Source organism: Polyodon spathula, unplaced genomic scaffold (genome assembly GCF_017654505.1).
Source record: "Polyodon spathula isolate WHYD16114869_AA unplaced genomic scaffold, ASM1765450v1 scaffolds_731, whole genome shotgun sequence".
NCBI lineage: Eukaryota > Metazoa > Chordata > Actinopteri > Acipenseriformes > Polyodontidae > Polyodon > Polyodon spathula.
Genome location: NW_024472220.1, coordinates 141,958 through 159,869, shown reverse-complemented (window position 1 = coordinate 159,869; position 17,912 = coordinate 141,958). Strand labels below are relative to the sequence as shown.

General features: G+C 44.5%; 3 protein-coding genes across 4 annotated transcripts in view; 2 read left to right on the top strand and 1 right to left on the bottom strand.

The window, feature by feature from the left end:
- Positions 1-158: 158 nt before the first annotated feature.
- On the bottom strand, positions 159-1,905 carry LOC121308508 (inactive serine/threonine-protein kinase TEX14-like). Its single transcript, XM_041240943.1, has 4 exons — positions 1,770-1,905; positions 1,191-1,305; positions 741-906; positions 159-457 (listed from the first exon to the last, which is right to left on the bottom strand). The coding sequence occupies exons 1-4, from the start codon at positions 1,903-1,905 to the stop codon at positions 314-316; spliced, it is 561 nt and encodes a 186-aa protein (XP_041096877.1). The 3' UTR covers positions 159-313.
- An 853-nt stretch (positions 1,906-2,758) lies between these two features.
- On the top strand, positions 2,759-12,310 carry rad51c (RAD51 paralog C). Of its 2 annotated transcripts, XR_005948516.1 has the most exons (10): positions 2,759-3,175; positions 3,549-3,786; positions 4,170-4,327; positions 4,529-4,662; positions 5,352-5,483; positions 5,913-5,979; positions 6,381-6,441; positions 6,850-7,008; positions 8,585-8,645; positions 9,683-9,713. XR_005948516.1 is itself a non-coding variant. In XM_041240928.1 (9 exons), the coding sequence occupies exons 1-9, from the start codon at positions 3,058-3,060 to the stop codon at positions 9,806-9,808; spliced, it is 1,095 nt and encodes a 364-aa protein (XP_041096862.1). In that variant the 5' UTR covers positions 2,759-3,057; the 3' UTR covers positions 9,809-12,310. The 2 variants fall into 2 exon arrangements, 1 of the variants encoding a protein (XP_041096862.1); XM_041240928.1 differs by lacking the exon at positions 6,850-7,008 and having other exon boundaries at positions 9,683-12,310.
- A 2,160-nt stretch (positions 12,311-14,470) lies between these two features.
- The window catches only part of ppm1e (protein phosphatase, Mg2+/Mn2+ dependent, 1E), a 36,643-nt gene continuing 33,201 nt past the window's right edge, over positions 14,471-17,912 (top strand). Inside the window, exon 1 of the mRNA XM_041240934.1 lies at positions 14,471-15,104. Coding sequence (XP_041096868.1) covers positions 14,923-15,104 — 182 coding nt within the window. The 5' untranslated portion in view covers positions 14,471-14,922. The remainder of the gene's footprint in view (positions 15,105-17,912) is intronic.

Below are 17,912 nucleotides of genomic sequence, written 5' to 3'. Positions count from 1 at the left end.
CAAATGGAGATCCGTGCCTCTAAAAACACATTGAAAAACCCTAACAAAGTGGCTATTGCAACACGCAGAGTTCGTATTTAAATAAAAAACCTTAAAGACAAACTTCTCATAAATAACGTTTTTTTTCAAAAAATATTCTTTTGCAATGCCTTCACTTTCAATAACGCTGGTTTGGGGGAACAGTTTAAAACACTTACAGACTGATAATATTTTACAAGAGACACCTATGAAGTGTATATTTCAAACACAGGCTTGTGAGGTAACACGTGTCTTAGATATGTAAATAATCTCCTGCGCACGGAGTAGTGCCCCTTTACCCTCGTTTGAGCAGTGACAGCAGGGAGGGCGAGCGGATGAGGGCATTGGACGAGCCACTGGTCTTCTTCAGCTCCTCTCCTGGGCTCTGCTGGGTGAGACTCTGCATGTGCGTCACGCAGCGCTGCATGAACTTCAGCATCTGCACAGAGAACAACACACAGTGCTAGCACAGGGCTGAGGAATAGGCACACGCACCCGTCTGCTATAACCACATGTATTAATAACTTCGGTAAACACATAGTAATATTAAGAATTGAGACCCTGAAAAATACTAATAGAGGCCACTTTTGGCCACAGCTCTACACTACCTTAATATTTAGTGTATGTAATGTTTGTTGGGCCAGTGTTTCTTTGTTGAATTTCTGTACAGTGAATGAGCTGGACCCCCTGCCCCCCGGCCCCGTGGTGTGAGAGGTGTGTACCCGGGGGCTGAGCTCCGGTCCAGCCACCTCTGCCCAGTCCCTGGCAGTGCGCCCCTCTCGGTCGTGCAGCCGCAGGTCTCCCCCCACATCCAGCAGTGCGCTCAGGATCCAGGGGTTGCAGGAGAACGCTGCAGCATGGACCGGGGTGCTCCGGTCATCACAGCGGCTGAGACACACAAACAGGGTTCAAAATATGAGTGCTCAAATACTGTAATATACACCAGCAGAAAAAATCATGTACCTTCTTTTTTTGCAGACTATTCTAGGTTTCTGACTGGACATTATTTTAACTGTATTGCTTATATTAACAGAAGGATCACCACTCTGTTCAGCTGTATTGCTCTTATGCTACAAGGTATTTGTTTTTACTTGGAAGAATGATTGTCATTTATAGAAGTGTTATTATTCATCTTTGCCACAGCTCTGCCTGGCTGCAGTGTGGGACCTTACTGGTTGGGGTTTGCTCCGTACTGTAGCAGCACATCCACCACTTTTGCGAGGCTCAGGAGGGAGGCACAGAACAGAGGGGTCTGTCCCAGGTTATTGACCGTGTCCACGTCCACACCTAACACCAAGAGACAACATGAGAGCGCATCACTGCACACAGCGCGGCTTTTTGGTATATTACCTATCCAAGTAATAACAAGGTAACAAATAGGGGTGCTGTTTAATGACGTTTTAACTGAAACGGTTAAACTTCAAAACTTGCTAATCTTTGGAGACTATCAGAAAACCCATCATGCCCTCCAATTGAATGCTCTTACTTTCTTAGGAACTACTATAACCTTTACGTCCAAGGCCACGTGTATTTACGTGTATGTGGAAAAGACAACATTGACATTGAAATAATATTAGCATTACACTGAGTGCATGCTACATAAATACTACACTTCACACACCAGAGCAAAATTGGAAACGTTTAAAGTCTAAACTATCAACACCTCAAATGACAGTAACAAACACATTTGAGTGTGGAGGCTGAGGCGGCTGGATTGCAGTGCGTACAGCACGGTCTTGTGAAGCTGCTACCTTTCTTGAGCAGCTTCTCCAGCTTGTGGAGGCTCCTGTCTCTGACATGCTGGTGCAGCCCAGCGCCGGGGCCATCTGTGTTCACTGAGCCCAGCTTCACTGGACAGGGCAGATGAGGGAAGGCAGCCCGAGTCATGATGCGGCCTGGGGACGGGGGGACGGGGGGACAGACCTCCCCCTTTCCCCCCCACCCCTGGGGAGGGGGGAGCATTGTGGAGAGGAGCTTTACATTCGTAATACATTTCTTGAAAAGTCCATTTCATGTTCAAATACTTTTATTTATTTTTTACTGAAGCTGTGTGACAATAAAGAAGTTACTCTGAGGACACTGTCGGCTGGTTTCACTAACACGTGGTTGTCCTGCACTGAGACCAGTACACATTTAGTACCGATTTAATTACTATCACAGGGATCCCTGAAAGCGCCAAAACAACTATCGAGGTCGGTTAAGATGGCGTTTATTTCCAGAGACTCGTCTGGAAGGAAACGGTTTCCCAAAGTTAAATGAATTTGTTATTCAAAACTTCGCGGCAGTTTCCTGAAACTGAGAGAGGAGGCGGAGACGTCTGAGCCACTCTCGATAAGTTTACCCTGAGGCAAAACCTTTAATTTAATGTATATAATTTATCATGAGCTAATTATTCCCTACCTGGGTAACGGTCAGAATGATCCAGAGCAAACTGCCGACTTCAGTGAAAGACGGCGGCGCGCACGGACAAAACAGTGTGAAGTCGAAGGGGATAAAGGAAAATCAACATTGTAAAAATACTTATACATATATATAAAACAGTATTGTACAGTACGTTATCGAGTATTTTTTAACTTTGTGTATAAATAGCATTTTTCTACAAGGATATATAAGAACTCAAGAGGGCACGATTTCTAGTACGGTGGAGCCCGTAGCCTTGCAGTATAGTTGTGAGCCAGCAGAGGGAGCTAGCGGACTATAAGTCACGTCCAATCTGGCTGGCTTTGTGTTTCCTGTTGCCGTGTTCAATGTCGTAATTCAGTCGACTGGGTTTAACTAGCGCGGCTGCAAAGCAAATTCTCTGTTTAAAATTGTACAGGAACTTTACTTTGCTGGCTTCTACAGAGGGTCAGGAACGTTATAATTTAATTGTGTGCCCAGTGAAGACAGTGGAACTGAATTGTAACTGTATTGATGTTTCAGACTAAGTTACTTGAGCAGCTCTGTTTTCACAGTTGTAATACATGGTTACATTCCCGGTGTAATAACCCGCTATTCATCATTTGAAGTTTGAATTTGCCCTTGTCTGCGCGTTTGAAGATGCAGAGAGAGGTGGCGAGCTTTGCCTTCGCCCCGGCAGTGAAAGTGAGGCTGATCAGCGCCGGGTTCCTGACTGCTAAAGACATCCGAGACCTCAGACCGACCGAGCTAAGCAAAGGTGGGTAAGCACTGTGTTAGTCTGCACTGCTGCCTCGACAGCGTCGTGTGTTGTGTTTATATACTTACATTCTGCAGACTCCCAGTCTGCTTTATTACAAAGTAGGCTTTGTTGATGGTTCAGTTTGCTTACATTGCCGCATCAGCAAAGGCACACGAGCTAACCCTTCCGAAATCACTTGCAGTATTAACTCTGCAGTGGTACAGCAAAGCAGTGTATTGAACAGTAGATTACTGTAACTTTCTGTATAAGCCAGGAGTTTTTAAACCTCATTTCACTATCAGGGGCCACAGTGTCTAACAGCAGTGCACACACACACACACACAACACTGCAGGGCACTCTTACATTTCTCGCTGGTCCTGTGTGTTGCAGAGGCAGGGATCTCCCAGCAGGAGGCGCTAGAGGTGCTGCAGGAGGTGCGACGGGGCCTGGACCAGGAGGGGGCAGCAGAGAGCAGGCTGACGGCTCTGGAGCTGCTGGAGAGGGAACAGGCGCTTGGCACTGTCATCACCTTCTGCGCAGCACTCGACCAGGCACTAGGGGGCGGCGTTCCCGTGGGCAAGACCACCGAGATCTGTGGGGCACCAGGAGTGGGCAAGACACAGCTCTGGTACCATAGATGGCGGGGAGGTTGCGGGCGGGATGACCAGAATTATTATTATTATTATAATTGCTTTTATGCTACGCTGCAGAGACAGAAGTATAATTGAATATGGAACAAATTTCCATTAGTTTTATTTCATAGTTCCACAGTCATGTGAGGCACTGGTCTCATCAGTTGTATAGTCTGGTGTAGAGCAGGTGGCGCCAACACGAAAATCCAGTGAACCCTGAACTAACCCCTCACCAAAGGGACTGGCTCTTTATTTAAGATGTGTCTGTGATTCACTTGCATTGAAAAAAGGCTAGGAAGAGCAGGTGAGTGCTTAGCACATGTGCCTGTAAGCGTAGGTCTCTGTGTATAATGCGTTGGCTCTCTCTGCCTGTCCACAGTATTCAGCTGGCCGTGGATGCTCAGATCCCCGGGTGTTTCGGAGGGCTGGGCGGGCAGGCGGTCTACATCGACACGGAGGGCAGCTTTCTGGTGGAGAGAGCCGTGGACGTGGCCATGGCTGCTGTGCAGCACTGCACTCTGATCACAAAGGACACGGGTACAGAGATCGGGGGGGTGACCAGGGTAGGGGGGAGTCATGGAGGAAGCATTCTAAAGCCTAGAGATTTATAGCAAATGCACAGTATCCTGGGAAAACAGCAAAATGACAATGCAGATTTAGCGTTGTAAACTTGTCCAAGGGCTTGGCGCACCCAGGGTCCCGCTCCCCACCTGATGTCTGTCTGTGTTTGCTTCTCAGAGCAGCGGGAAGCCCTGCAGAGTTTCGCCGTTGAGACTGTCCTCTCCCAGCTCTTCCTGTTTCGCTGCCATGACTACGTGGAGCTGCTGGCTCAGACACATCTCCTGCCAGACTTCCTGTCTCAGCACCCCAAGGTAGGCCTGCGTTGCCCGGGAACGACGCTCAGCAGAAAGAGAAGCCTGTGATTGCATAAAAAGTTTCCTGCTGGGAATTACAACTGCAGTATCATTTTATTTAAGCTTTGGTTATTACATCTTTCAAAGTTACACAGTGTATTTTGAGGATTAACTCAGAATCAATACAGCAATGAGTGAGTTTAGTATGTGCAGTCTTCATTCCTCTAGTCCAACAAAAGATCTCTCAACAAGCCTTTTCACACCTAACCTGTGGTGACATCATTCTTTAACAGGTCTTTCTTTTGTAATTCTTTTCCAGTAGAGCTTGATTTGCTTTCGGTCCTTCTAATAAACGTACACACAGTTCATGCATTCAACACACACACCCTGCTGGTAAGATATATCACTGCAAGAAACAGGAAGAGGACACATTCCCAACCTCCATATATCAAATCCAAATAAGAAATGTGTTCTTATCAGTAACCATCCACAAGCCTTTACATTGAATTCAGGGAAACACACAGACAAGGCACAGCAAAATGTTGCAAAAAATATACCTTTTTTCTTCTAACACTGGGAATGGTAGCAAACCAGTAACTGGGGGTGGGTTTGTTTTTGCGTGAGATTGGGATTGGGTGTGAGGAATCTCAGTCACTCTCTCCTCCGCAGTGATTGGTTGAGCATGGCTGTGCTGTGTCCCCTGACAGGTGCGCTTGGTGGTGATTGACAGCATCGCCTTCCCTTTCCGCCACAGTTTTGAGGACCTGTCCCTTCGAACTCGGCTTCTCAACGGCCTGGCCCAGCAGCTCATCCAGATAGCCAGCCAGCACAATGTGGCAGTGAGCTCTTTTAACACCTAGCTTGGACTCTGTTTGCACCAGGGCAGGAGCACGGAGCCTGGATGTCCAGTTTTATCCGGTTCCTCAGCTGCAGAAGCTGTAGTGTGGGCTCCAGGGCATCCCAAAGAGGTTGAAGTGGAGTACAGAACAGTGTACTGTATTGCCAGGGCCCTGCTAGCGGCACGTATCACATTATTTCAGATTCCGATCAGCACGTTGAAAGAAGCTTTCCTATCTATGAGCCAGACTGACTTTTTAATACATTATATAGCATGTTATTGTTTTGTGATTAATGTGCCTCTAATTTTCACCCTAAATCATGTCAAGTGTCCTGAGCCATTGGAATAACAAGGGAAAACTCATCAGCACAAAATAATTCACTCTCGCTCGCTGTCATCAACACTAACGGGGGGCGCTTTCTCTCCTCAGGTCGTCTTAACCAATCAGATGACAACACGAATTGGGCAGAACCAGTCCATGCTTGTCCCAGCTTTAGGTAAGAGTCTGCAAAAAGGAAAATGTGCGTGTGCGTGTGGGGGGAGGGGGTGGGGTTTGATTTTCACATGATTGACATTACATATCATTGCCGAATGCAGCAGGTGCATCTGCAATAATATAGCGTGAAGGGACATGTTACAGCCTCTTACCACGAGGTCCAGAATGTGTTGCTGTCAGATGTCAATTTCAGTGAATGCTATGTTGTTTCTTACCACCAGAGGGCAGCATGCTCCTCGTGGGTGGGCTTGTTCGGCTGCAGGTTTGGTCGCTGACTCTGCGCACTGCAGTTACTAAGTGGGACAGTAACACATTGCAGTATCCTGGTTTTCAGTGTCAACTCATTGCCTGGAATGCAGTCCATACTTGTTTGACAATGTAGTGCTGTTTTCTCCACTCCAGGGGAGAGCTGGGGTCATGCTGCTACACAGAGGCTTATCCTGCACTGGGAGGGCAAGCACAGGTAAGTGCCTCCAGCAAACCCTTCCCAATCACTGCCTGAGACACCCCAGGGGTGCTGTAGGACACCAGCTCTCACTCTCAATGCAATTGGTGACTATCTGAATGATTCTAACACCACTGTAAATGCTGATTAAAAATTAATTCCTAAACTGTAGGAACTGCAGGGAGGTAACTTCAAATAAAACCGAGATCCTGTTCTAGATGACTCTGCAGCAGCAGTTGGTGATGCATAGTTCACCCCATAGTCTCTGTAAGACACTCTGGATACAAGCCTCTGCTAAATGACTTGTTATCAACTAAGGCTCCCGCTGCATAGCGGTTTGAGACATTCAAGACTTTACTAAAGAGGCTGACGGCTTCTCCAGAGCATGTGATTTGTATTAGTGTTGTCTTGTTGCCGTCCCTGCAGTGTAGAAAACTCCATGGCCCCCCAAGATGACAAGAAACCTCCTGTTTACAACCTCTCCGAAATGGGTGTAAAAAACCACAAAGCTAAAGAATTGGAATCATGAATATCGTCAGAGCAGCTGAACCGCAGGGAGGATTCAGACACACGAAGCACACCTCTGTAAATCTGATGGGAGATTCTGAATTTTGGGGGGGAAAAAAGCAAACTGTTAGAGAATAGCAGAAAGAAGCACATGAAGCATGCTTAACTTTTGTTTATTTAAACCATTAAAAAACTAAACAGAACCCCCGCCCCACTGCCCTTTAAGCACTATAAAAACACTCTGCATTAGAGATGAGAGGGTTCTGCAAAAGCCATTGCTGTTGATAACCGTTCTCCGAATGTCAGCTGAAAAACACTCTGACCAGGCAGTTTTTCTAGTTGACAAACATTCCAAATGGTAGCTTAGTGTGTGCTGTTTTTATGTGTTTTTAATTTGTTTTCTGTGCACGTCTGCACAATTTAGGATGTTTTAGTTTGATTTATTACCTACACATGTGTATCTTCAATACATACAGTAGTTAAGTGGAGGAATGATGGGAGTTCAAAGCACACTGAGAGCTCCAGACCGTATTGAAATAGCTGGCTCTCAGACCCCCAGTACAGAATTCTCTATACTAGACCGTATTGAAATAGCTGGCTCTCAGACCCCCAGTACAGAGCTCTCTATACTAGACTATTGAAATAGCTGGCTCTTAGATCCCCAGTACAGTGTTCTCTATACTAGACTGTATTGAATTAGCTGGCTCTCAGATCCCCAGTACAGAATTCTCTATACTAGACTGTATTGAATTAGCTGGCTCTCAGATCCCCAGTACAGAATTCTCTATACTAGACTGTATTGAATTAGCTGGCTCTCAGATCCCCAGTACAGAGTTCTCTATACTAGACTGTATTGAATTAGCTGGCTCTCAGATCCCCAGTACAGAGTTCTCTATACTAGACTGTATTGAATTAGCTGGCTCTCAGATCCCCAGTACAGTACTGAGTTCTCTATACTAGACTGTATTGAATTAGCTGGCTCTCAGACCCCCAGTACAGATACTAGACTGTATTGAATTAGCTGGCTCTCAGACCCCCAGTACAGAGTTCTCTATACTAGACTGTATTGAATTAGCTGGCTCTCAGATCCCCAGTACAGAGTTCTCTATACTAGACTGTATTGAATTAGCTGGCTCTCAGATACAGTGTTCTCTATACTAGACTGTATTGAATTAGCTGGCTCTCAGATCCCCAGTACAGAGTTCTCTATACTAGACTGTATTGAATTAGCTGGCTCTCAGATCCCCAGTACAGCACTGAGTTCTCTAGACTGTATTGAATTAGCTGGCTCTCAGATCCCCAGTACAGCACTGAGTTCTCTATACTAGACTGTATTGAATTAGCTGGCTCTCAGATCCCCAGTGCAGAGTTCTCTATACTAGACTGTATTGAATTAGCTGGCTCTCAGATCCCCAGTACAGAGTTCTCTATACTAGACTGTATTGAATTAGCTGGCTCTCAGATCCTCAGTACAGAATCTCACACTGTTTAAATGTGCAGGTTATCAAATCCCCAGTCTCAGCTTCACAAACAGTAGTAATACAATCAGGGACCTAGATTAATGAGTTTCTTCACAGTGTCAGTGTGACAGGACAGGGTGTGTAACTCTCCCTGAGTATCGGGCTGATCTCCTCTGTGTTTCCTATTCTCACAGGTTTGCTTCCCTGTACAAGTCTCCAAGTCAGAGGGAGGCCACCGTCCCCTACCAGATAACTGTGAGTACAGGGCAGTGCGGTGCAGCAGCTCTCTGGCAATGCAGGGGTTCTGTGTTAAGGAGCAATGTTAACACAGCTGCAGCTATAAAGCCACAAGACAGTAATTGAATGGGACCACGGTGGCAACAGAGTCCTGTTTTGAAGAGCAGTACCACATCAGTCCTATACATTGTGGTAGTGTGTCAGTATGTGTTCCAGTTCCATTGTGTTGCTGGTGATGTCATGGTATTCTAGAACGTTTTCCTGTAGGCTTCTACAGGGTGATATACTGGCATTCGAAAGATGCGATCCTTGTATAATCCAGTCAGCATCTCTGCAGCAGTGTTCAAGTCAGTGACCTGGTGCATTGAGCTGCATAATTAAAAGCTGCTTTGAATATACCAGGAAGACTGTTAAAGTCATGTCGGGGATGATTATGCAAAAGACTTCCTGCAAAATGATTTCTTTATTCTAGGTCAATATGCGTGTTTTGTGAGTCCATTGGCTCTGCTAGTTTTGGTTCAGTTGGATGAGGTTTTGCAAGGTAGCTGGTCAAGCATTTACACATTAATCAAATCCAGCTCTGTGCCTGATCCCTGTACAGGACACACAGCTGTGACTACACTGCAGACTTCAGCTGTGTTTCCACACCAGGAATGCTGTCCCCTCTGAAAGATATTTGTGCTCAGACTTGGTTAGGACATTCCTTAATGAGTATATTTGTATATATGAAGGCACCCATCTGTCTGTACATGTGTATATCATGAGTAATGTAAGCCATCATTCTGATTCTGTATCCAAATACCGCTGTGGTTAATACCATTATGTCCTTCCTTCCTGGTGTTTTACATGTTTTTACATGTAGATATACAGTGAGGAGACTTGCATGCTTTGTTTGAGGTTTCGTTTTCATAACCTCGGTATGGAAAGGGTCCTATTTAAATGATAGCCCGCTATGTTAATTCATTGTATAATCGGCTCTCGGTCTACGTGCCACCTTGTACACAGGCACACTGCATCATTCTTCAGACAGTTAAAGCCGTTTGTCTTGTTTCCAGCCAAATGGATTCCGTGATGTCCAGCTTCCTGACCCCTCTGTGACCTGTGCTGACCCTTCCCTGACCCCAGGTTTGAACTCTCGCAAGCGTGCCCGGATGGAGGAGGGGGATCCCTCGGACGCGTGACCCCCAAAGAAACATGTGGGGGTCGATGGCTGTTGGACTTGGGGAGTGTGCACCTGGCACTGGTGGGGCCCTACACTGGCTCTCAGGGGGTCCTAAAACCTGCTGCACAGGAAGTGAGTTTATAGTGTGGTGGCTTGATAAAGGGACTGAAAGTCCAGGTTCAGCGTCTCTCAGAACGAGGAGGAGATGTCAGGCTGGGATACTGACTGTGAGGATTGTCACCCCATTGCACATTCCTGACCTCGTACTTTCAATAAAGGAAGACGTGCTTCAGTTTGATTGATTGGGTTTGAAAGTTCTGGGTTATTGTCTTCACACAAACATCTATTGCAGATTTTGAATAGTATATCTGTGTGGTGACACGCTCTGCAAAGGTGTGTTAAAATAGTGTAGTCCACATAAAATGTTTTACCTGATGGCTGATTTAATATTGTTTCCAATCACATGTGGTCAGATGAGTCATTTCTGTAGTATGTGGGCACAGCAATTCATTTACCCTTGACTGCTGGCCGATCAGGTTGCTGAATGCCTCTTTCATTGTTTGAGAGGGCTTGTAATGTGTAAGTTTTAATTCAGTGATACACTCAAGGGCTGTCTACAACAGTGGCATGTAATGGATAATGGGTGAATGGTTGACCCTTTCTGCACCTGGGCTACAGTACTGTATTTGAACCTGTTGGGCAGCCCTTCAGAAGGGTGGCTTAGTGGGTTACGCATTAGCCTTTGATCTCTGAGGAGAAGGGTTCGAATGCAGCTGTGAAGGGAGTTGGGTTTCAGCTTCCCTGTCGCTCACAGGCCAAGGAATGGGTACTCAAGGAAACTGCTACCCTCTCAGCCCTGCCTGACAAAGCAAGATCACCCGGGCACGCCAGAGTGGCAATGTGGGAAGCTCCCAGTGCGACTGCTTAAAGACGTGCAAAGCTGAGGGAACACAAAGCCACTTTTTCAGGAGCAGTGGTTTGAAACCTGGTTCCAGGAGACTTTGCAGCATCAAACCCCGAGTCTCCCCTGGTGTGCCTTGCAGTGGCCTGATACCTCATCTCCTGAAACCAAGTTCCAAGCCACAATGTGGCTCCGTGTTCCCTCAGCTTAAGAGAAACTGAAGTCATCTTCCGCTGATGGGCGTGACCTTCTAGTTTTTTGTATGATGTTCAATAAGATAAACATGCTTGCTGGTTTTATTAAAAGGGAAAAACTGTTTTCGTAACACCTATGAATCACACTTATTTATTCATTATTCAAGACCGATTTGGGGGAATATATATTGTGCTCTTTGTCATTGTTTACCACAATACACGCTCTCTCTATTGCAATGCATATGAAGTAATTTAGTTTCCAGATTCATCAGGACGGGATGAATGGGTTTAACCCCTAGAGCAGTGGCTTCGAGCCCTGGTCCCCAAGAACTGTGTATTGCAGTGGTGATTAACACTGTAGATCAATCGCTGCAGTCACGGCAGTGTTTAAAGTCACAGGCTGTCTTGTCTGTAAGTGCTGTCCTATGTGCACTGGAGAACAATGCATGTTTTAAAAACAAATATATTGTTTCTGGTTGAAAGGAAAACCAGGCTGTGCTATCCCCGCTCTGTGGATAAGCGAAGTGGCTTATACTCGGTCTCCAGCCTTGTCAATGCAGAGCTGATCTGTCAGGTACGCAGTCCTGTTACTCAGTGTGGACAAGAAGACACAGACCTCCATACCAGCAATGCCCTTCCCTGCTGTGAGCAGCCTGCAGCTCGCTGTCTCCCTTGATTGAGAGCTTCGGCAGGGCGTGCTGCTCCCCCCGAGATCACTTTCTCCTCTGAAGGAGTCTCCTCTTGGCAGGCATCATGCAGTTGTAGCCATTGTATAATTAGTCTGCCTTTTAAGAAAATTAAAAAAGCTATAAACCATTGCAGAAATATTGCCCTGTTTATAATTTACTGAGTCGCCCAGTACAGTCTGGTCTGATTTCCTCTCTGGTATGGATTGCTGGCTGGAGAATGTGAATATTAATCTCCACTGTTACTTAGAGAGCTAGTAGGGCAGGCAAGTAAGCGATCTGCGGTTTTATGTGCTGCACTGAGATGCTTGTAAAGTTGTGATTGTTTCCCCACACTGGGATCAATTCTAGATCAGCCACTCATCTAAAGCACCTGTTGTGTCTCAAAGGCCTTGATCGTGAATCCTGCATCTACCATCTACCCTCCAGCAGTCATTTGAAAGTCACGCCCTTCAGGATCGTTAATCAAACTGAGTCTTATTATCCACAGTCACTATGTTGCATTTAAACATTAATATAATAGGCATTGATTCTGCAGGAAAACTCTGGCTCCTGTTCGTATTACCACTGGAACTAAAGAACAGCTCCTTAGAACACCTTAATGCAGACAAAAGCAAATCCAGTGTTGTGCTTCAGGGAATGCTCAGAATGAAGTGGGGACAGTACATAAAATATATACAAGTGAAATTTGAAGCTGCTTGCTCTTTAAACTAGCTACCACAATCCTGCTTTTTTTTTTTTTTTTTTTTTTTAATTACGCCATGTGATCTGAACATTAATTTTGGGATACTGAAAATAAACTGCATCATAAACGAGAATAGAAACGAGGCTTAATTCTTTCATTTCTATTCTGTACATAACTCCTTGTGAATACCAAACTAGTTCATTGTACAGCACTCCAGTGTACTACTGCGCTGATATTATTAGAAAGGTAGAAGCGGCTGTCCTGTATATTGATGGTGGAAAACTGCGCTGCTTTTAAACCCCATACTCAAGGTGACTGAACCCCCAAAGGCATTCAGTGCACAACAGGTCCATATTGTGTTTGTGTTTCAACAGGAATTGAAATTGCAAGGCTTTTGCAGCATTTTTTTTTAGAAAGTAATTAATATTATAAAGCTTGTTAAAACACGTGATCCATTGTCAGTATTTAAAGCGATTTTCAAAGTCCGTCGTTACTGTACAAGTTCATGATGAATGTAGCAGCTCTATAGTCTCCTGTAAAATGTAATACAGTTGCAGACGAAAAGTATTGGTATCATAAAAAAGCTATAATTCAAGGTAACAAATGAAGGACAAGCATTCAGTAAACTGACAATTTTTCTAATAAAACTGAAAGCAAAGTACACAATTTCTATTAATTTAACAATAAAAAAACCCATTTAGTTTAAAGTAAACATTTATGACAAAAGTTTTGTCACCCCTGTATTTTGGGTGACCTCCTCCTGCTTTTATTACGGCTTTCAGACGTGTGTTACATCTTGATGGTGAAATCTGGGCTCATTCTGTCTTCATATTTCTTTCAGCTCAGACAGATTGGATGCACGATGCTTGGCTGTGGCTTTTTTTTCAGATCAGTCCAAATCCTTTCTATTGGACTGAGATCTGGTGATTGCAGTTCCAGAACTTTTATCTTTGTTTTCTTTGAGAATTCCAGAGTTGACTTAGCCGTATGCTTTGGGTCGATAAACTGACAAAAACTGTCCTCCAGTCACGTCTGCATTCCCTGAACAGCTGAAACACCCGAATGTCGCAATCAAACCACCTCCACATAGGAACAAGGTTTTCTTCATTGAAGGTTTTCTTTTGTTTTCTACAAACATACTGAGGTCCATTTTTAGTTGTATTTTAGTCAGATGTTGAAAAGTGCTTCCGATTCCTGATCACATTTCTTGCCAAATTGTAGAGGGTTTGTTTGATGAGTGTTCTTTAAACATGGTTTGCAGCGTGGTCTGTGTGCACACAGCTCTTCTTTATTCAGGTGCTTTTGTACACTATTATCCCCGATGTTTCTAAATCTTTCCATAAGTCCTTGGTTGTAAGTCTTGGATTTTTGTTATCTGCTCAGACGATTCTCCTACTAGCTGTACCTGTGTTTTTCTTGGGATGTCCACTTCATTCAAGCGTTTCAATTTAATTTGTTCTGTGGTGTTTCTGTGTTATTGCTCTGATTGTGGGTTTGGCTATTCCATATTTCTTTGATCCTGTTCTGTAGCCATTCCCTTTGTTGCAGTTTGCTACAGAACAGCAGAGTGCTTTTGTCAAGCGAGAATCCAACTCCTTTGCCTTGACCGTCCCCTGCTGTGCTGCCAAAGCGTTCTTCTCAACAGATTGCAGATACTGTAGTATTCCACATCAGGTGCATTTTATCATGTGGTCTCTTACTGTGTGTGTTTATCGAATGTGACCCACAAATTGTAATCTGTGATTATATGGGGATGTAGGAAGTACATGTGTGTCGCTGTACATATACATTATTTAATTGCATTTGTAATTGTGAACAGGTTGATAGTCGTGGCTTCCTTGTATTTGGAGTCCTGGCATTCTGTATGTCTATTACAGATGCTCTTGGAGACATTTTGGGTAAACAAGGTATTTGTGTTAGCAGTGGCCGTGGGATTTGCTAGTCCAGATAGAATGTAATAATGTTTATGGTTTTGTTCTTTTGAATGACGTTAACCTTATCAACACAGAAGGCAAAGCGAACAATGACCAACGTATTACATTCAAATATTTAAAGCACCCGGTCAACAGAATCTGCATATCTGCGGGAGGGAAGCCTGTTCAAGGACAGATGGGACATGTTTAAAAGCTTAACGTCGTACGGCACCTCGGAACTGCTAGCTTCATTAGATATCATATTACACTGTGTCGTTCGTGTTGTTTCACGTAACCTAGATAAGAGCATGATTTTTGTTAAGGTGACATTCAGGTGACAGGACAGCCACCTCCCTCAGTCATTGCGAGGTACAGGCAGCAGCAACCCAATATTAAGACCCCTGTCATTTTACTTCGTTTCTTGCTTGTCGTGATTTCAGATAACGAAGTACCATCGTGAAACAATATAATTATTAGGTTTTCCAGCGTTTATTTACGACCACGTGAGTCATGGGGCGCATGAGATGAGACGTTTTCTTATATAGCTTATTCTGAACCGACAGTTGAAGGAGAGAAAGAAGGCTCGTCTTTGGTGAAGTACAGCGTGTACGCGCCCGCCTTATAGGGCTCTCCTCCTGTGATTGTGTGAGCCCGGACCACGCGTGCGCGCCCCCCCTGCGCACTGGGAGCTATCCAGCAGCGCCCCGTGTCCCTGCTCTGCTCCAGCTGTCTGTCTCTCCAGGAATGAGAAGCGATGGCCGGCACCGCCAGCGAGGAGAAAGCCTTTCGCAGGTTCCTGGAGATCTTTCTCCGCGAAATGAGAGGAGCGCTAGGGGAGGACGAGCCGCTGCCGCTGCGCCCGCTGTCGGACCTGGTCTCCGAAGACGAGGTTGAAGGGGAGTGCCTGGATCTCTGTCTTCAGCACCTATGCAAATAGTTAAGTACCAGCGACATATTTAACATTATATTCTCTTAATCCTGGTTCTGGGGAGGGAGGGGCAGCGCGGGGTGTATCGGAGCTCCGCTTTCAGTGACCGGAGCCAGGCAAAAGTGATGGATTATTACAGCCTAGCACCGGCGGACAATATTAATATATCGGCTTTAATAAAATACATAATTGTTGCTCCTGATTTCATTGACATCATTGCTTGTAGTATGTGTTAGAAATGCCTCTTCTCTGGTGTAATGAGAGATTTGGTGGCTATAAATAGCTAGCAATGTGAGTGCAGTTGAAGGAGTCAGGAATTAACAATTTGAAAGTAGCATCTTCTCACCGTGGAGATGCACTCCCAAACCATGTACAATGTGCGTGTATATTTATACCAATGTTATCTTTATACTTTCCGTTAAATATTTTGAATGGGTTGCAGCACCAGCCCCTTGTACGCGCTTATGAATGTGTTCGGTCTGAGTAGTGTTGTATTTAATGCTACAGCAGACCTGTGTATTTACACCCTTGCGCGCCGCTCTCTCGCTATTTAAAGACGTGTTATTATAAAGGCGAAAGGGTGCACATATGCTTCGAGATTTCAGTTTAGATTATCCCGCTTTACCCTTTTTCAGTACCTTGATCTTTTCTTAGGCTACTTGTGTTTTCAGTGAAAATGGCATCGTAGTAACACCCGCTTAAATGCGTATTTCAGTGAACGAATGAATGAATAAGTGATACGTGCATTGTGGGAATTGCATTTTGTAATCAGATCTCTACTGGATCCAGCTTTGCTGCCGGCGATGGTACGGTCCTTTATTCTCAGCAGCCAGCAGGTACGGTAATGGAGACTGGTGAACCCAAGCACAGTCGGACGATTTAAAACACCCGATTTGAACACCCAGGGAAGGTGGCTGTATTTGATATTTTGGTACTTTTTTAACAGTATTATGCGTTATTACGCCCCAGTCCACGGTAAGGCGAGCGCCAGTGTGTATAGTTGCTTCATTAATTTTTCGATGTGATGATTGGGTATTTAGTTGATTTTGATACGCATTAAGCACTATCACCTAAGACAAAGCTATGTTTAAACCTGTATAATAATAGCCTGTATAGTGCGTGTGTTTAGTGTTGCAACCTGCCGGCATGAGCCTCCAGGATGTGCTTGCAAATTGTATATCGAATTCACGTCAATCTAAAGGTATTTAATACAATAAATAGCCTCGCTGAGTGAGCGTGGAGAGGTTGAGCGTTTAAGAAACCACGTCATTCTTGTGTTTCCTCGCTGCTTAGCATAAATCGACCGGCCGATAGGGGGAGGTCGGTAGGCAATAAATAGATACGAGAGAGTGAGAGAGCGCTCCATTAAGATATGGATCCGGCAGCAGCGGCACACAGCTGTATAATATAGTGCATCTCACATCAATAGTACCAGGGCTGTGATGGAGGCGACGCCGTTTATTGTAGGGCATTTTAAAATGCGTGCAGGACAAACCAGAATATTCGGTGCTAATATGTCAGCACTGTTGAATATAATTGAATATACATGTTTCTCTTATTATTACCAGCTCGCTTTGACAGCTGCGGGGCGGGACTGCACAGGCTCTTGAGCTCTTGAATTTTTAGAAGCGGTGTAACTCTCAAAACATTAGCTACCGCTTGACATTCCCGAAGCAAGCAAGGTCGTCTCTGAGTGCGGCTGTGCTTGTGTGAATGTGGGTCTGCATTTAGGGCCGTGATAAAGAGACTGCAATGCAAATTAGTTTTTACCTGGAAAATGAAAGTTTAGCAAACTTCACACTTCCCCAGTTCTCCACCCTGTAGCCAGACAAACTGATAATGCACATACTATTGGACATTTCAATACCAACTCATTATTATTATTATTAATTAGTCATTTAGAAGACACTTTTATCCAAAGCGAGAGACTAGCAGGTGAACTATGCATCAACAACTGCTCCTGCAGAGTCACTTATAATAGGACCTCGTTTTTTATGTCTCATCTGAAGGACGCAGTTCCTATAATTTAGAAATTCACTTGTAATTAGCATTTATAGTGGCACCACAATAGGTGCGTGTAGCTCAAAACAATTGAATAGAAATGTTTTTGTTACATAACAAAACTGTTTGGAAACAAACAACTGCACTTGAGAGAGAGAGACACCCGTAGTAGATGGACAGAATAGTCCACTTCTATAGTAGTGCACATATGGGCTGTGCCTGAGGCTGATATCAGGGCTGGGATCTCCTCCCTGGCACAAAGGGACGGGTGTAGCACAAGCCTGCAGCTTGGACGTTATGCAAATTCCTATTGACTTACTGGATTAATGGACTGTCAGGTAACACTGACTATAGTATCCTTCTTCCATCTCTCTCTCTCTCTCTCTCTCTCTCTCTCTCTCTCTCTCTCTCTCTCTCTCTCTATATATATATATATATATATATATATATATATATATATATATATATATACACACACACACACACACACACACACACACACACACACACACACACACACACACACATATATATATATATATATATATATATATAGACAAGACTATGCATGCAGCCCACAAAGGTTCGGATGCAAACAGTTCAGAATTTCAAAAGAGCTTCTTGTGGTATTGTCTATATTGTCTAGTACAGAACCATTGCATTGCACTGAAGATGGTAAGGACAGATGGTATTACTATTGTGACTCATTTCACTGATTACAGAAAATGATTGGAAGCAAAAGGGATGCTTTTTACCATTCCATATTTATATCAGGATTCTTTTAATATTACAAACAAAACGTATCTGAGGATCCT

Bases quoted from the DNA above. Each gene is read 5' to 3' on its own strand.
- LOC121308508 (XM_041240943.1), bottom strand. From the start codon at position 1,905: ATGACTCGGGCTGCCTTCCCTCATCTGCCCTGTCCAGTGAAGCTGGGC. The intron at 1,306-1,769 runs GTAGCAGCTTCA...TCTTGGTGTTAG, and splicing joins GGAGAAGCTGCTCAAGAAAG to GTGTGGACGTGGACACGGTC. The intron at 458-740 runs GTACACACCTCT...TTCTCTGTGCAG, and splicing joins GACCGGAGCTCAGCCCCCGG to ATGCTGAAGTTCATGCAGCG.
- rad51c (XM_041240928.1), top strand. From the start codon at position 3,058: ATGCAGAGAGAGGTGGCGAGCTTTGCCTTCGCCCCGGCAGTGAAAGTG. The intron at 6,442-8,584 runs GTAAGTGCCTCC...CTATTCTCACAG, and splicing joins CACTGGGAGGGCAAGCACAG to GTTTGCTTCCCTGTACAAGT. The intron at 8,646-9,682 runs GTGAGTACAGGG...TCTTGTTTCCAG, and splicing joins CCGTCCCCTACCAGATAACT to CCAAATGGATTCCGTGATGT.